Here is an 18027-nt window from a genome sequence, read left to right on the forward strand (position 1 = left end):
AGAGAATAATGAATCTGGTATCAGATACTTCAACTTCACTGCAGAGAATAAAACAGTTTCCTGAGGAGCGCTAAAACTGAATTATAAGATGCATAAAATAACTGGTGATCGATTAAAAAGCAGCGAGCCAAGTGCTTCATAAATGTGAGTGAGCTCTGCTACCCTCATGGGAATGCAAGGCACACATTTAAAGTTAGCTATGCAAAGCCACAGGGATGGGGAGAGGCCACCGGAGAGGAGAGAAGAAGCATAATCTCAATCAAAGAACAGGCAGGGTAATGCTCTCTGCCTGTTGGAACAAATGTTACTGGCCTATAGCCACAGGCTGTTGTTGTAGCATTCAGCTATAAGAAGAGAATACACAGAGCCGGGTTGGATCATGATAGGTAGACTTATTTCCCACTGTTGTCCTCCTTGATGCTTGGTAGTGAGTCTTCTCTGGTCTCTGTGGCCTCTGTGTTATTAGTGAGGGAGGGTTGTTTTTTGTATCTCTTCCTGTGTCCTATCTGGATCAAGTGTCACTCTTCTAATAGTGTGGATCATAGGGATTTGATGTCAGGAGAAAGGCATGGGCATAGATTCTCTGCTTATGAGCTTAGGAGAATTTCTTAACTTCTTTGTTTTTCTCTTTTAATAAACTGAGGAGTGTCACCATGACAACTGAAGGTAGAATGCTGTTATCAGTACTTGGTAACTTACAGACTCTCAGTATGTGTATTGTTCTTTCATCCCCTAGGGTCACAGCCTGTGGAAGGGCCAGAAAGATGCTGCATATAAACTCTTAGAGGTAGCCAGAAACCTCAGTAATGAAGATAGGAAATATATTTTAATGCAATACCACTGGGAAACTAGAAATGAATATGGTAGACCAAAAGGAATCCAAAACAAAACAAAACAGAAAAAAAACAAAAATCCAAACAACAACAGCAAAATCCCAAAATTTAAACAAAGGCAAGACCTACCCATACATAACTGACTGTTCTCACACCCTTTCTGCTAGTCCCAGGTGGTCTGAAGCCCTCTCTGGTTGCATTTTAAAATTCTCTTTATTTAGGACTCTCTCAATTGATTTTAGATTTTTAGAATAATATTGCTTGGGGGTGTGCTTTAATCTTGGGTACTGATTTTATTTTTAACAAATTCCTTGGACTGGTGAGATGGCTTCTGTGGGTAAAAGTGCTTGCTGCCAAACTTGAGGTCCTGAGTTTGATCCTTGGAACCCGTATGGTAGAAGGAGACTCCTGACTCCTGAAAGTCATATCCTGAACACTATATATTCATTCACTGTAGTGTGACCCCCTCAAAATAAATAAATGAATAAATGTGAGACAATAATTTCAAAGGTGAATGGTTGCTATGCCTCAGAGCCATACCTTAAGGTATTGACTTATTTTAGATTTATGTTTTTGTATGTAAGTATTTTGTCTGAATGTAAGTATGTACGCCACATGTATGAAGCATCTGTAGAGCCTAGAAGAGGTCACTGGACCTAGAGTTACAGACAGTTGTAAGCTGTCATATAAGTACTGTAAGCTGAGCCCAGGTCCTCTACATCAACATACAGAACTCCCAGAGCCACGTATTATTCCAGTCACAAAGCAATAGATCAAACAAGATAAACGTAGGTGGTCTGACCATAATCAGAGGATGGGTCATGAAGAGAACTATCTAGGCCTCTTAGACCCTGCCAGGCAGGTTCAAATGCCTGTCATTTATGATCCATACATATACTTGGTCAAGATTTAGATAGTTTTGATGCAGTTAAAAAATTTGGCTTCAAAAACTGACATTATTTGTTTTCATTGGACACAGACCTGGAGATTTTGCCAAGGGCAGTTTGACATTGAACAGTATCAAGAAAGTTGTATCACTGAATGGGCTACTGCTCAATGCATGCAGATGAGGCTCCCTCTCTGATTCTGCAGGGAAGGCTCATGCAGTCCCCTGGAGAGCTCCAAGAAGTTACCTCAGCTGTTTCTTTGTTGATCTTTGCTGCCATTGTGCTGACTGCCAGGCTTAGCCTCTGACAAAAAGGAACCTTTATCTAGAGAAACAAAAGTGAACCAATCAAGCCAGTGCATTTCCAGCACTGGAAACAGACAATTTTCTTTGTCATCTCTACCTAAAAGAAAGCACTAACGTTTTGGGGTGGTGTGTCCATTCCTGTTATTTTATTATTCACTCCAAGGGAGAATTTTTTTTTTAAAAAAACAATATTTTGAAAGAGCTATGACCAGAAAAAGATCAGAACTTAGTGCTGTGTTGGAAAGTTAGGACTCTTGTTCCTTCAGTAGACATCTGGTGGTGATCTTGAAAAGTCTTTGGGCCTCATGGACAGCCCCCACAATAGCAGTGTTCTAAGTGTGAGGCTGCCACCTAAAAGATACGGCATCTTATAGTGCTGAACATGATCCTGTGAGGGAAAGTGTTCTCTGTTCTCACTGCATTGCCAAGGCCTAGCTCCTTGGTTTGTAGCTGTGACTCAATATCTGGCAAGTATTTCCTGTGATTCATCCTGCATGCTTCTAGGTAGAGGCTATCTGCAGAAGGTGGGCGTGGGGCTGCGGAGCTTAGCACCATGGATAGCTTCAGGGCTCCGTCCTGGTTTTAGAAACTACAGGAGCAGGGCCCAGAGACTGTGTGCTGTGATGTTTGGCAACCTTGTAGAGGTAGAACAGAGAAAAAGATAGCAGTCATGGTGATAACCCTGGGAACACATGTTTCTGCATTTAGCTGTAAAAACTTCTCTTGCTTGGTAATGATGATGGTTTGACAGTTGCCGCTGAAAAGGATTCATTTTTCCTGCTCAGTTCACATCCTCAAAGAGGTCACGGGTCTAATGGGGCCCTAAAGTGGATCTAGTGATACCCCAGAGAGGAGATATGCACTCTGAAAAGTTCTAGTTATTTCTGAGGTAATATTGCTATTTCTTTTGACAACTAGTATCCCAGAACCTCATCCTTCAGAGGTCACCAGGGCCATTTGCTTCATGCTGTCTTTATAAACTGGCACATCTTCCACTCACGTGTGCTCAGTTCTAGGGACTATCACTACATGTTCCCTTTAATGTCATCTTTCCAAGTCAAGTAGTACAGGGAGAACTCATATGTAGGCCATTCTTTTGATGGGAGCACACAGAGAAGATAGTGTGACTGGAGGCTCTTAAATTGGCAGACATAGGCTTAACTCTGGAAGCTGGTACCTCTCCAAACTCCCCTGCCTTCTGTTACCTGAACGAATTGACTTACTAATTACATTAATCGGACATTTTGTTAGCTTCTCTAAATCTTTTGTTTGTTATTTAAAGATGCTGACTGACTGGTTTGGGTTTAGTAACCCAAACTGTGATTATAACTCTACTTGTAAAATCTAAACAGTGAACAATGTCTTAAGAACATTTTTAAAGCCCAGCATGTAGGAAGCATTTAATACACATTACTGATGGTGGTCCTTGTGGTGCTTAGATTATTGGGCTTAATAACAAGCAGGACAAATGTCTGGAGGAGAGTAGAGGAATTTAAAGAAACCAGTGTCAGTGTGACAAGAGGTAAGCTGTGATACCTCCTTAGGAGGTGTATTTTAGTTGCATTGAGGGATTAAAGAGAATTTGCCATGCATCTTGGGGGAGAGTTTCTAGGCAGGACACAGCTGGGCCTCATATGAAAGGAGCAAAGGCTTATTTGCTGGGTGAGTTCACACCCTCCTCTCCATAGCTTGCAGACCTCCTGATGAGATTCAGCAGCTTTGACTTACAAAGGACAAAGCACAAAGGCAGATGCTAAATAATGGAAACACAAATAAAATGGTACCATGGTTTCCAAATTAATTATTATATTAATTTATAATTATATTCAAAAGCAAATCAATGTCTACTTCCAACCTAAGAAACCTCTCTGCAAAGAAAAGGAAACAATCTGATTATCATCTGAATGCCGATTCAGGATACGGTGTATACCACAGCCTGGTAGAAGGCTGGAGAATCACAACAACTTCAGTCTTAGGTAGCCAGTCTATATGGTTGAAGTCAGCATGCATATGTGTCTCAGGAAGTGTTAATCAGTACTAAGATAGAGGATGTGTCACCCCATTCATCAGCCACATTCATCCCAAATGGGCCAGATACCTGTATGATCATCAGTAAGCTAGCTGGCTTACAGGAGCATCTCCAGTCTTTATCAAAGTGGGTGGTTTTGTGCCTGTGATCCAGATTGGTGTTTATGTTAGTCTCCTTCCAGCAGGCACTGGGAAGGAGAAGCAGCACCCCTCACCTCCGCTGTGTTCATTAAATTCTAGAAAGATGATTACTAGGTCCTAAGGAAGGCTTTAATTGAGTTCCTGGCAATGAATAGGCAGAATATTTGTATATTAGTTACTTTTCTATTGCTGGGATAAAACACAACAGTGGAAAGCAGGTTATCAGGCCCTTGGAGTATGCCTTGCCCCAGATCCTCCCTATATCCCCAGTCTCTACTTCATGGCTTCTCTAATACACATTTTTCTGTGCTCCCTCATGCTGCTTTTACCATTATGACTGATATTTCTGAAAATATGAGCCAAAATAAATAATTCATCTCTTTCTGTCAGATGTTTGGTCTCAACTATGCAAAAGTAAACTGTGTGTATGTGGAGTGATATTATTCCTTGTTTGTCTATTTATTTATTTATTTATTTATTTGTTTATTTATTTATTCTATGGAATCAGATTCTTTGTGTAGGACTGAGTTGAGAAGCAAGAATGAAGCTTTTGTAAAGGATATTTAATAAACATCTAAAGAGAACAGGGCTAGTAAAATGGTCCTGTAGCTTTGGAAGGATAAAAGCCCTGGTAAGATGGGATTTAGATCTACCTTTTGATTGTTGAATTTCCAGTGTACATCCATGTACCTCATTTGCTGTTAGCATGGTTGATCTGCCATCTCCACTATCATCAAACTTCTGGAAACCATAAACCACACAAGCTAGGCATCATAGCCCCAAGAAAGAGTCAGGAAAATGACTTGTTTGGGAAGAGATTACTTGGATATTTGAAAATCAGATAGACTGAGACCCTAATGGTGGATTAAACCTAATTATTGACTCATTCTTTTAAAAAAAATTTTCAAAGTCTCATGCTGCCCAGACTCTTTTGGAACTCACTATTAAAAGTACCTTGAACTCCTGCCCTCCCTGCCCAAGTGTAGGGATTATAGCTGGTGCCACTGTTCTTAGTCCAAATTTCTTATCAGTCTGCAAAGACCGAGGTCAAGGACTAAGACCAATGTCTTAGATGTTTTACGTACTTAGCCATGAGCTCAGCTTAGAGCCATAGAGTTACATGTAACAGGGTCTTTTAAGGTCCTAACTGAATGCCCAGTAGGGCAGGGGCTGCAGAAAATGTCAGGTCCCTTCCTGGAAGGAAATGAGTCATGTTTGGAGGTGGCTGTGTTTGTGCAGATTTTCGTCTGTAGTGGGCACAGAGAGAGGGACAACTATGGGGATCCTGAGCTGCTGGCATTTTTATTGTTGCCAGCTGAATGTCGAAGCCACTCTCCAGCTAGAATGAAGACTGGGATTTGAAAGGAATACATTTACCTTTAAGGCCAATTGTCCCTGAATGTCAGTGAGGCAGTGTGCAGCTCTGTGGCACTTCTTTGATTATAAAGTGGGTGCAGACAGAATGCCAACTTTAGACACTTAGATATAAAAGCATATCAAGATGATGGAATCAGTTTTTTCCTGTGAACTATTTTCTTCCTCTAAACAATGACACCTAGTGCTTTATAAGCAATGATTCATAATACAGTCTAGAGACTGTGGGATAGAGTGTCATTAGCAAGCAGCCATGACAACAATGAACTGCTCTGTGTTAGAATAAGCTGAATGGAAAGAAGGCTGGACTTCACATCTCATGAGAAAACGGCTGGGTTCTGGATTCTCATGCATTGATCTTCCCCTACCCCTAATCCTTCTGGATGGACAGATTGAGATCTAGGAAGGGAGATGACCTGCTTAAGGATGCAGAGATGAAGAGGGACAGGAATGAAACCAGTGCCAGACTGATTCACTGTCAAGGACTCTTCACAGCCCAGTAGGTTATTTTAAAGAACTGGAAATGTTGCTGTTTAATAAAGTTTGGTGAAATGCAGTTGGTAATCTAGTAAGTACACTTAGTGTAGTAGCTTACTTTAGCAATCCTAACACTTGGGAGGCTGAGGCAGGAGGGCTGATACAATTATGAGCCCAGGCTAGGCTCAGGAGTGAGTTTTAAGCCAGCTTTTAATACTGCATAAAAACCTGTCTTAGAAAAAAAAAATCTAATGAGCCAAAAGCCATGTGTGGTGGCTTATACCTGTATTCCCAGTAGTCATGATGAAATATGGATGCATCACTGTGAGTTTAAGGTCAAATTGGGCTACGTAGTTCTAGTTCAGCCTGGGGTATAGTTTAAGAAACTGTCTCAAAAACAAACAAACAACAACAACAACAAAAAACCCCAACCAACCAACCAAAAACAAAAAACAAAACCAAAAACAAAACCAACCAACCAACCAACCAAACAAACAAACAACCAATCAACCAACTAACCAAACAAGCAAAAACCAAACCCCCCACAAAACTCAAATCCCCAAAGCAAAGGATGTATTAAGTAAGTTGAATGAAGTGGTCATATCCATATACCAGCACTTGTGGTGGCTGAAGAATTAAGAGTTCCAGGCTCTCCTCAGCTATATATGATATTGTGGCCAATTTGAGTATTATAAAATTCTATCTCAAAAAATTAAAAAAAATATTGACCCAACTGCAAAACATGAGCTGGACAAGGATGACAGCAATGAACCTGCCAAAGTGGATGGGGGAAAGCCTACAAGATCTCAACCCTATGATTCTTACACATCTGGTCTTCAAGACCTACTGATGATACTCCTTTCTGCCTTGGTCTCACCTTTCCGGAAGACCACACTTTCCCCTTGATACTCTCTTTCCCTCAGCTTGAGTCTTCTGACCCACCTCTTACCATGGCTACAGATATCATCTAGGACAGGACTATTATCCATCCTTCTGCGATATCTTCCATCCATCACTGTGTTTAGATTCAGGAATGACATACCAGTCTTAGAAATGAATTCCCTTCAGCCCTGTTTGTTTCTCTATGCTCCCCTGAGGGGCCTGAAACTCAGCTAAACAATTTTATTGGCAATCTTTCAAGCAGGGCTTATTCTGTCTATTGTCACCTTGGTTGGCAGCAATGATTTGATAAAGAATTTAAAGAACTGATAAAAGACTAAAGCACACTTTTATATTTGCAGCGTGGCTCCAGTGAAATTTTCTGTGGCTTGACTTGTCTTTTCTGTTTTCCTTCCCAGGGAAGCCAAGGAGAACGTGGTGCAGAGGGTGAGGTGGGACAGAAAGGCGATCAGGTAAGGCCAATGTCTGTCATGAAGAAGTTAACACTGTAAGAAAAGCTCACTCAGCAGTGTCCATCCACTGTTTCTGATGCCACTCTTGCCTCTTCTGTGCCTGCAGGGGAATGGTTGAGTCTTGCTTTCTTGCTTTCCATCTTGACCTCTCTGCTTACTCTTATCCTGATCTATCTCCCAGTTGTCCGAGGAACATGCATATTTCCATTTTCTCCCCCTCTTCCTGATTGCTTCTCCCATACGAAAGCTTTTATCATTGTCTAGGAAACATCTCTTTATCCCCCCTACCACTTCTTGAGCCCTTCTTTATACTCTTATGGCAGTATTTGAAACCTTTTGTAGCACTCCTTGAGCCAGTCTGCACCCACTCAGGCTAGCTGGACCCCTCTCCTAACACATAGGAGGATGGCACCAGTATCAAAACTGTTCTTCCTATGGAACTGTAGTTCTGCTTTCTGACTGTCCTCCAACTAGTAGCGCCTCTTGATTCTGGACAGCCTTAGTGCTTGCTCAGTGGCTGTTGTAGATTTTCTCCACTGCTGTCATTATCCCTTCCTTCTCTTTCTTGCCCTTTACTAGCCCTCCCTTTCTGCTTTCTCACTGGTCTTCATCTAGCCCCAGTGCCCACAGTAGCCAGTTTCCAGGCACTGCTCCAGAATCTGAGATACAAAATGAGCAAGGGTGGATCCTGACCTCAGGGCTTATTGATACAAGTGAGCGCAGAGTGAGCCACTGAGCCAGTGATTCTTGTGTAGCCAGCTGCATGAGAGCTGTGCTTAAGGTTTGCACCACTGTATTTGGAAAAACAAAAGGCATCTGGGTTATCATGCCACGGATGCATGTATGTCAGCAACAAGCACTTTATGCCTTGTACTGAGTATTGTTTGTGCTTTCCAGTGGTAGGTTTTTGAGGGGTAGGAGAGAGAAAGAATTTCTTTGATATTGTTTTGTATTTTGACTTTTTTGTATTAGACTAAATGTTAGATGTTGAACTCTACATTATAAAGAGTGGATGGTTCATTCTGTAACTCACAGGAGACTCCACATGCAGAAATAGATTATTTCTGTATTATTATCAAAATGCTGATGTCACAATTAAATTATTCCAAGCTTTTTCTGTTAAGGAGGTATGAGTTTGACTGTTACTTTCTTTTCTTTACTTTCTTCTTTAATGGGATACTACGTGCACTTCTGCAAGACTGGGAGTATAAAAAGGTCATTTTCATGTTCTATCTAGGTATAAGAGCTTTAAGATGTCATCTTTCTTGTTTTGATCTGCATCCTTAGCGACTTCTATGTAAACAAAAATATTAACAAGTCCATCAGTGGTGGCCTGCACTTGTAACTCCAGCACTAGGATGGTGCAGACAGGGGATCCGTGGGATATTTTGTCTAGTCTGTGTGTCTACTTCATAAATCCTGGGGCAATGAGAAACCTCATATCAAAACATTAAGGGGAATGGCACCTAAGGAGTGTTCCCGAGGATTATTCATTGGTTTGTACATGCATGCCCATACATGTGCATGAACACACACACAGAGAGAGAGAGAGAGAGAGAGAGAGAGGGGGGGGAAGGAGGAAGAAGAAGAGGAAGAGGAAGAGAAGAGAGAAAGCTCTTTATGTTGTTCACATTTCATTACATTACATTGGTTTATTTACATTTCAAATGTTGCCCCCATTCCTGATCTTCCCTCCACAAGCCTCCCATCATATCCCCCCTCCCCTTTGCCTCTAAGAGGGTGCTCCACCACCCACCTACCCACTCCTGGCTCACCCCTCTAGCATCCCTCTATGCTGGGGCATCAAGCTTCCACAGGATCAAGGGCCTCCCCTCCCATTGATGTCAGATAAGGCAAGCCTCTGCTACATATGTAACTGGAGCCATGGACCCATCTGTGTATATTCCTTGGTCTTGATAGCCATGGAATAAACCACGTGTGAAAATGTTTTTAAGAGTTAGTCCTTATGTGATAACAACTCTTTCTTTAGTGTTTCATTGCAGGAAGTATTGCAAGTAGTCCAGAGATAGTTTATAGCATATGGGCTAATGGGTATGAGATATAGATCATCTGTACAAGGACCTTGAAGTGTCCCTGAATTCTGAGGTCCTTGGGAAGATAGCCTGGAACTGATAACTCTGTGTAAAATATACATGCTCATTTAGTTTTCTTTTAGTTCTTCTTTAGTGGGACACTATATGTATATCTGTAAGAATGGAAGTATAATAAAAATATTTTTTCCTGTTTCATTTAGAAGTAAGAGCTTTAATAAACCATACCCCTTGTTTTTATCTGCATCTTAAGCACTACCATATGCCCTTCCCCCACCTCAATGATTTTGAAGCAAATGCTCTTTCAAGACATATTCATTTTTATAAATACCATGAGGCAATTTCTTTACAGTCACTAAAGTTATATGAAACAGAGACTATCTGTGGCCAGAGTCTTCAACCACATTTGTCATTGGGCTTAGGTGGAAGACTCTAGATTTGTTATTTGTTTCAAGTAGAAACCTTTTTTATGTGAATTTTTATGAATCATTTTTAAAGAATTATCTCCTGTGTCTTCCTAGGGTCACCCTGGAGTTCCAGGCTTCATGGGCCCACCAGGGAATCCTGGGCCACCAGTAAGTAGACTAATGACCTTTATCTCTTGGTTTTGGCATTCAAGAAATGTGTCTGTACTCCATAAAGTTTATGTCAACGCTGGACCTATCTTATTTGAAGTGATAGGTTTACCTTTAAAACACCCAGAGATGAGAAGGAAGCGAATAGGATGACTATAGACAGATTTGGGTGGGTGATTTTGTGCCTGAGGGTCCCTGGCACAGGTTGATAAAGCCAATGTTTCAAGGTTAGGATGTTCAGTAAAGAACTCCTTTATATTGAACTTGAGGATATCTGTAAAAGCCCAGGTTCTCCCCAATGTTCTGCAATCAATAACTAATAGTTGTAAACTATTGTTCAGTATTATTCTTTTTAACCACTAATTATTATTCTCTGGCATTTTCCATAACTAAAATTAGGAATTTTCAAATTCCTAATTTATAGTGCTACTTAAGAAAATACTTTCTTTGCTCTAGCAGTAGATGTGACCAAGGCCTTGACATAGAAGCTCAACACCATTCTGTACTCACAGATTAGTCATGTTGTGTCTCTGCTTGAAGTCAACTACAGCTGCAGTTCCTAGATTCACTGAAGGTAGTCATGACAACAAGCAGTGGCAATTACTATCCCTGCTGAGCCCAGGACCCCAGAGATTTCCATGGATTCTCCATAAAACTCTGTCTCTCAGACCTTGCAAACAAGGCTACTCCAAATGACTCAAAGCCCACAGAAAAGGAACCTGTACCAAACAGAAAACAGGGTTTGAAAATAAATTTTGAAAAAGAGAGTCAGTTTGGATTATGAAGTTAAAGTTAACAAATTACACTTGCTTTGTTCTTTTATGCTTTTCAAAGATTTGCAAGAGCAGAAAGTACTTTTAAACATTAGACCATCTCTTCATCCTCTGCTTTGCCTTTTTAAGTAGTAATTCACTGACTTCTAGTGGTGTTAATTGATCAAAATAAATCAAACATTTTTTTCAAAAGTATTTGTTTAATGAAGCCATGTGAGATCATGAAACAGAAGTTGGCCCTTCACAGTGGACTTCTACATTATACATGTTAAAGAATGAAAAGTTCACTTTAAATCTTTGTGACATCAACAATCTCCCCACTCCTGATTTTCATAGCCTTTGTAATTCTTCAGCATCAGTTCCTACCCGATCTTATTCTGCTATTTGCTTTTGTGGAGGAAATGATAAGGGACTGATTAATTTGTTGCCATTGAACTGCTGCATAGAATTTGTAAATTCCTTAAAGATTTATAATTTTACTTATTAAATTATGTTGCATTGTACTTGCTTATTATCCTAGTAAGCTTTCTAGGAGGAACTCAAGGCAGGGACATGGAAGCAAGAACTGAAGGAAAGACCATGGAAGAATTCTACTTTCTGACTTACTCTCTGTAGCTTGCTCACCCTGCTTTCTTGTGGCATCTGGGACCACTTTTCTTGGGGCAATACTGTTCTAAGTGGGCTGGGCCCTCTCATAGTGATCATTAGTAAAGAAAATATCCCACAGGCATGCATATAATCCAATATGGTAGAGTTTTAAGAAATCTTTAGTTAGTGTCAAACTGAATAAATAAATAAATTAACCAGCACACTTATTTTATTGTTAGATCCAAAAATTAGACAAAGAAAATCCTGACAAAGGTGGGACTCCAGTGTATACTGGGGAAGGCACCCATACCAATCAAAGAACATATGAGAGATGGATGGCTTTATTCAAAATCAGTTCATTGGTGTATAATGTCTTGTCATGATAGTCTTAACTTCCAAATGCACTCCTTCAGCTGAGGATCACAACCTCTTCCCCCCTCCTTCCTGATGGTTCCAAAGCTAGAACATGGGTCTAGTACCTTCTTGCCAGAAATAGCAATAATTTAGATCTCCTTAAGACTGTGACGACCATAAGGCACAGGTCCTGGCTTTGGAGTCTCATGTTGAATGGTGAGTCTGAGACATAGAGGCAATTGCAATCAGCAGCCCCTGTGTCTGTTTCCAATTGAGGAATGCTTTCAGCTTAAGTAGATGCTTACAGAGCTTCTGTTTAATGCCATGCCTCGTGTTGCTATGCTGGAGCTTTGGTGATGAGTCAGCTTTTAGATTCAGTGACTCATCCCACAGGAGCAACTCAAGAAGAGAGAAATAACCAGGATGGCCAATGATGCATACATGCTTATTATTTGGCAGGTCCTCCAGTCCAAGTATTCCATGATCTAGACTCCAAGCCTACACAGTTCTTTCTTTGTTTATTTTCTCCTCTCAATCAGTGTCCTTCCACCAGATAAAACCTTTACCACTTTTCTACTGTGCTTTTGATTCCAACTCCACAAAGTCTAGGTTGTGGGGGGAAGAAACTTTTGCCAAATTTGTATAGAAAAATTCAGATTTGAGATAGAGGCTACAGTATTTTGGTAGTTTTGGGTTACATGTCTAATTTCACTAAGAACCTCATGCTATTTTTTAAATTTTACTGATGCTCCTATAGTTCATGAATATAACCTTTCTTCCTATCTAGTCTAAGAGATGAAGGCAAATCAAACAGCATTCCACCGTAAGAACTTGCAATCTCTAAGAGATCAGCTATATTTACATCAAGTTTCTCTGAGATGCAAGGCTATAATTTGGTTACTTCTTTGTACCTATAGCATGGCTGGCACCTATAAACTAATCTCTCAACAAATACATTTAAATCAATCAAAGGCCACTGAATAGTTATCAGTAAAGTTCTGTGAGATCTATTTATTCATGTTTCCATGATTAGTCAATAACTACTGAGGCTGCTCCTTGCATGAATAATAGACATGTAATGTTAGATAATAAACATATGATATTCGATGTCCCATTATGTATTGATTGTTTTTGGTGATGGCTAGTTCTTTTTATAGCTCAATCAACAACCCACAGGTGGTTGTTGCTCCTTTTTGTCTTCATTTCACAAAGGAGCTTGGATGTGGCAGGGCATAGTAACATGCACTGGATTGCAGAGCAGAGATGCAGGATATACACCCAGAATTCTGAATCTGAGGTTCTGTCTGAGCCAATCCCTCTGTCCTGTACTAAGCACTTTTTTTTGAGTCATCTCAAACATTCCTCTTCTTTTTAGGGTGTGGACAATTTCCATACTTTCACAGAGAAAGAAACTAAGCTTATAGATCATATGCAGAAAGAAGCAAATGTCTAAATTCACATAAAGAACTACTCCCCATGCAGAGACCCATAGCCAAACATTGGGTGGAGCTCAGGGAGTCCTGCAAAGGAAGAAGAGGGAGAATCAGAGGAACCAGAGAGGTCAGGTACCTCAAAACACTGCCCACAGAATCGACTGACCACAACTCATGGGGCTTGTAAAGATCAGGGATCCATAAAGGTCTGACCTAGGTCTTCTACATATGTGTTATGACTGTTTAGCATGATGCCCTTGTGAGAGTCTTAACAGTGGGAGTGGAGAAGTCTTTGGCTCTTTTGCCTTCTTGTAGGACGTTCCTCCAACTGGATTACTCTATGCAGCCATGATGTGATGGTAGATGCCTGCTCTTATTGTAGCTTGTATACAATATTACATAGTGCATTTATAATACGCTGTATAATAGTGTATTTGGTTGATGTCCCTCAAAACCATGTTCTTTTCTTCAGGGAGGCAGACAGGGGAATAGATTTGGTGGAAAAGGGAAGTAGGTAGGGGGAGAGACTTGGGGAAAGGTAGAGAGAGGAAACTGCAGTCAGAAAGTTATATGTGAGAGAATAATTTTTTAAAAAAGAATTGTTCCCTTCATCCCCTAGCTGGTTCTGCCTCTACTCCCATCTGATTATTCAAAAAATTGGCTGAGTATTCAGTATATTCCAGGAGCTTCCTTAGAAGAAGAGAAGAAGTCATGGAGTTTGTAATGTAGGAATGATTGACAATAAATTTAAAGTCAACAAACCCTAGGGTATCAGACATTAGCATGTGCTACAGCAAAAAAAAAAAAATACAAAAGGGGAAATATGTTACTGTGGCTTCTGATGGGCCAATGTTTAAACTTCTCAGTCTTGCAAGTAGCAAATATATGTCTGAGAAACTAATGGCTAAGTTGTGCCTGTGGACATGGGGACAAAGATGTAGGCAGAAAGAAACCCCCTATCTCTCCCAAAGCAGTGTTACAGATGAATGCCTGGAGCTTACTCTCCACTGTTTCCTTATTTTTCTGGACCATTCCTTCCATGCTTTTGCCTATATATCTCTTCATCCATAGGTTGACACTAGTGATCCTCTCCCTATTCTCCAAGAAGATAGACCTAGGTGTTCACCTATTGATCTGTGCTCCCTCTTAACATTAGCTGGGAAGTCTGTAGAAGTGTGAAGCTTTTCTTTTGTCTTTGGGGTGACTGGCTAGTCAGTGCTTTGCCCCTTCCTGAAACATATCTGCCTGTCTCACATCAATCCAATTGCATTTGAAACTGGTCTGCCCTGTCTTTCTTTATAGGGAGCAGATGGAAATGCAGGTGTAGCAGGACCACCAGGACCTCAAGGGCCCCCGGTAAGTGTTGGGCAAGACAGAATCATTTTTAAGTTGACCTTAAGAACTTTTTAGAGACCCATGTTTATCAACTCTGTTCCCTTCCTTTCCATCTGTGAGCCCCCACATTCCTGAGGGTCTGTTCAGGGCCATGCTTTCTTAAAGGGAAAATGCAAACCAAGCCTTTTGCTAGATGTCTTATTACTTTACCACTAAAATGGAGATTCTGACAGATTGCCTCATAACCTGTGATACCCCAATGCAAACAAGCTCTGAATGTACATTCCGCCTCTCCTTGTCAGAGTAGTTTCTGTTCTTAGTAGCCTAGGGTTAGTGGGAGAAGCCCAGCCTGTACTGCGATATGCTCAAGTGTGTATCAGTCAGGAGTCAACTCTGTTACCACAACTGTTCCAGAGGAAAGTAAAAATCAGAAAGGAAGGTCATTGGTCGATGTCCCCAAATCATAGCTGGTGTGGTTAACAGTTGAAGTTTTTATCTTAAAACTCAGAATTCTTTTCTTTGCTGAAAGCTTTTAGAACCATACCAGGCTTAGGTGCTATAAAGCAAAGTTGAACTACAGATTAGAAGGCATAGTGCTGGTTGAATTCGTGTATGATATTTAAAGATACATCTATTATGTCAATACACTTCATTCCTTCTGGACATTTCATTTCATTCTCTCCAGCCATTTCAGCCATGTAAGTAGGAGAAACTTGGTTTATGAATAAGGAAAGTGAGAGTGGAGAAGCAGTTGACATTTAATGGAAGAGTCAGAGCCAACAGCTGGTTACAGGAAGCTCATCAGCATAGTCACAGAGAATGAGGGCGCGTTCTTGCTCTTGTAATTCTGGCAAGCGCATGTACAAAAGGGCCCTTAGGGTACAGTTAGCAATACCACATCCTTCTAGGCCAGCATGGAAAAGTGGTGTCCAATAGACAAAGGCAAACAGGAAATTAATGTTCTGCTCGAGACTTAAGTCAATTTGAAGACTATTAGTTTGGTGTTCTTTCTCCTATTTCATACCAACTCACCATGGAGCACTGAGATTGAATAACTGACAGCCCCACGGCCCTTTGTAGGATCATCCTTCGGTCAATCCGTTTGAAACAACCCATGCATAAATCCCAGGATAGAAAACACTACAGGCAGCTTCTTATTGATTCTAAGACTATAAAAGATTTTCCCAATAAAACTAATGGACTGTTTGCCTGAGGAGAATAAGATACTGAGCCCAGTTGTAAAATCATTACATTGCTACAAATTAAACTCTATTAAATAAGACTTTGATTCTACCATGGGACCCCTTGGTAAGTTATGAGAGCAGTTGGAGCTGTCCATTGTTCTGATACATCACCATAAATATTATGTTGGGATAGGGCCAAAGTTTTCTTACATGAAACAATGTTGGCTGTGTAATATGGATGCACACAGTTCATACAATCCTAATTATTCTCACTGTTTTGAATTAAAACATATTAAGTACTTGCCGTTGTTTTGACATTATTTGAAGGGCAGCAGTTTGATGTTGAACCCCAAATAGTACCTCTTACAAATTAGTCTTACAAAACATGATGTCTAAATAGCCTCTCTTTGCTACTAAATGTTTTGGGAATGTACCATCTCTTCTGAAGCAATACAAATGGAGAATTGTGATTGGTGGAGCTCTGTTGAATTTTTCTTTTATAACTGTCTTATAGCTATGTTTTTATACAGCAAAGAATTTGTATTTTCAAAGCCAGGACTTAATTTTCAAAAGTCAGTATTTTCTTCATTCTGCCTGATTTTAATTAGTTGCTTAATAAATATTTAAGTGTGATCATTTCCACAGTAAGTGATTTGTACAAGCAAACTTAAGGAGAAAGGCCCTGTGTCACCTTTTGAGCATTCAGCTCTGTTGCTAAAGAGAGATCAGGGAGGTGCTCTGATGCAGACTAGATCAGGGTAGATTGGTGGGGCTGGCTCTATGTTCTGAAATTTGGAGCTGGAGGCTAGTTTGAGAGTTTCTATCTACTGTGTTTACCTCCTAGTCTCTCTGACAAGTGAACTGCTTTGTAAATATTAAAGAAGTTATTTATGATAGCCAGGGAGTCAAGAGGCAGAGTCTTCTACTGAACTTGCCTCTCTCACCTGAGAATCAAGTGAATGATGTAACCCAAGGCTTAGTAAACATTAATTTATGAAGAAACAAACGGAAACAGCTCAGACATTGTGAGGCACAGTTCTCTGTTTTACCTAATCAGCAGAGCTCTGTAAGGCAACATGTGCCAGAGACAATATATACGCTAATAGAATATGAATTTCTGCTAATAAAACTTGATTTGCAAGAGCAAGCAGAGGAATGGAAATTGTTGATCCTGTTCTTAAATTACTATTTTTCCATTTTAAGGGTTTTGGAACAATAAACAGCCAGGAAGGTGTCCATAATGCTCCATTATCAGCATCTAAAATTTCCCATGTAGCTGAACAGGTGTTCCATATGAATATGTCTATCCACACTATTTGCACATATCATGGTAGATGCTGTAATGGGGGGAAGATAGATGCTGTGTTTTACTGGTTTGTTCATTGCATTGGTCTGAGAGGCAGTATGTTCAGATAGTCCTAAATGTCTTGCAACATAGTTCTATAAATGCCGCAGTGCACCACAAATTGAAATCAACTCAGAGGCATATCAGATTCTATGAGTTTTTATTTTAGAGTTACAAGAAACTTTTTAGATATGTATGGAAAGTGTGAATACCTTGTTGAATTCTTTAAAAATGACAAAAGTAAAGCATAATCCCTTCTGCACCAACTCAAGAGTCTGTAAAACAATTCCTCAGTGTTGTAAGCATCTGTTCCTGTGATCTTATTCATGGTTTAGAATTGGCTAAAAAGCAGCCATTCAGTTTATATGCAGTACAAATATAGCTTAATAAGAGACGTGTTTTTTGGTTCCCTAATGGGACCATTTTTGTAAAATCCGTATAAATGTGGCATAAGCACTTTTGTTTGTTTTCACTTACATTTTGAGGATAAAATAGTAACCCTTTAAAATATCACTTTATGTGATTAGAGTGTTAAGCTTGGCACCAGAACCTTGTCCTGCAAAGGCACTGGGAGGGAGTTAGAAAGTCATCAAGAGTCCTTCATACTCATGGCAGGAACGTGGGGCGATAGGAAGCTGAGCAGTGTGATCAGAACAGTGGCAGCTCTATGCCTGTCATGAATAAACTGGGAAACAAAGTGCTAATTGATGCAATTTGGCAAAACAGACTTTGAAAATAGCACACGTTTTTCTTGGAGGGGGATAATGACTGGTAGCTATTTCTGGATAAAGGTTTGGGTATCTGTGGGGAAAGTACATAATGAAAACAATGAAACTGTGGATTACACAAGCCTGTGGGTCAGCCTTTCACTTGAGCTGGTTTCTGTATGTGTGGCACCCCAGGATCCTAGGCTGTCCTGTGGGAAGAGACAGATGTTGGGATGGATGTGGATCCATGTCTTGTGAACTTCAATGCCCCAAGTCTTCTACAGC

General features: G+C 40.3%; 1 protein-coding gene across 1 annotated transcript in view; it reads left to right on the plus strand.

Moving 5' to 3' along the window:
- The window catches only part of Col22a1 (collagen type XXII alpha 1 chain), a 236740-nt gene that overhangs the window by 178349 nt on the left and 40364 nt on the right, over nucleotides 1–18027 (plus strand). Inside the window, exons 47-49 of the mRNA XM_028773262.1 lie at nucleotides 7344–7397; nucleotides 9970–10023; nucleotides 14474–14527. Coding sequence (XP_028629095.1) covers nucleotides 7344–7397; nucleotides 9970–10023; nucleotides 14474–14527 — 162 coding nt within the window. The remainder of the gene's footprint in view (nucleotides 1–7343; nucleotides 7398–9969; nucleotides 10024–14473; nucleotides 14528–18027) is intronic.

Source organism: Grammomys surdaster, unplaced genomic scaffold, assembly GCF_004785775.1.
Source record: "Grammomys surdaster isolate TR1022 unplaced genomic scaffold, NIH_TR_1.0 224, whole genome shotgun sequence".
In the NCBI taxonomy this organism is placed as follows: domain Eukaryota; kingdom Metazoa; phylum Chordata; class Mammalia; order Rodentia; family Muridae; genus Grammomys; species Grammomys surdaster.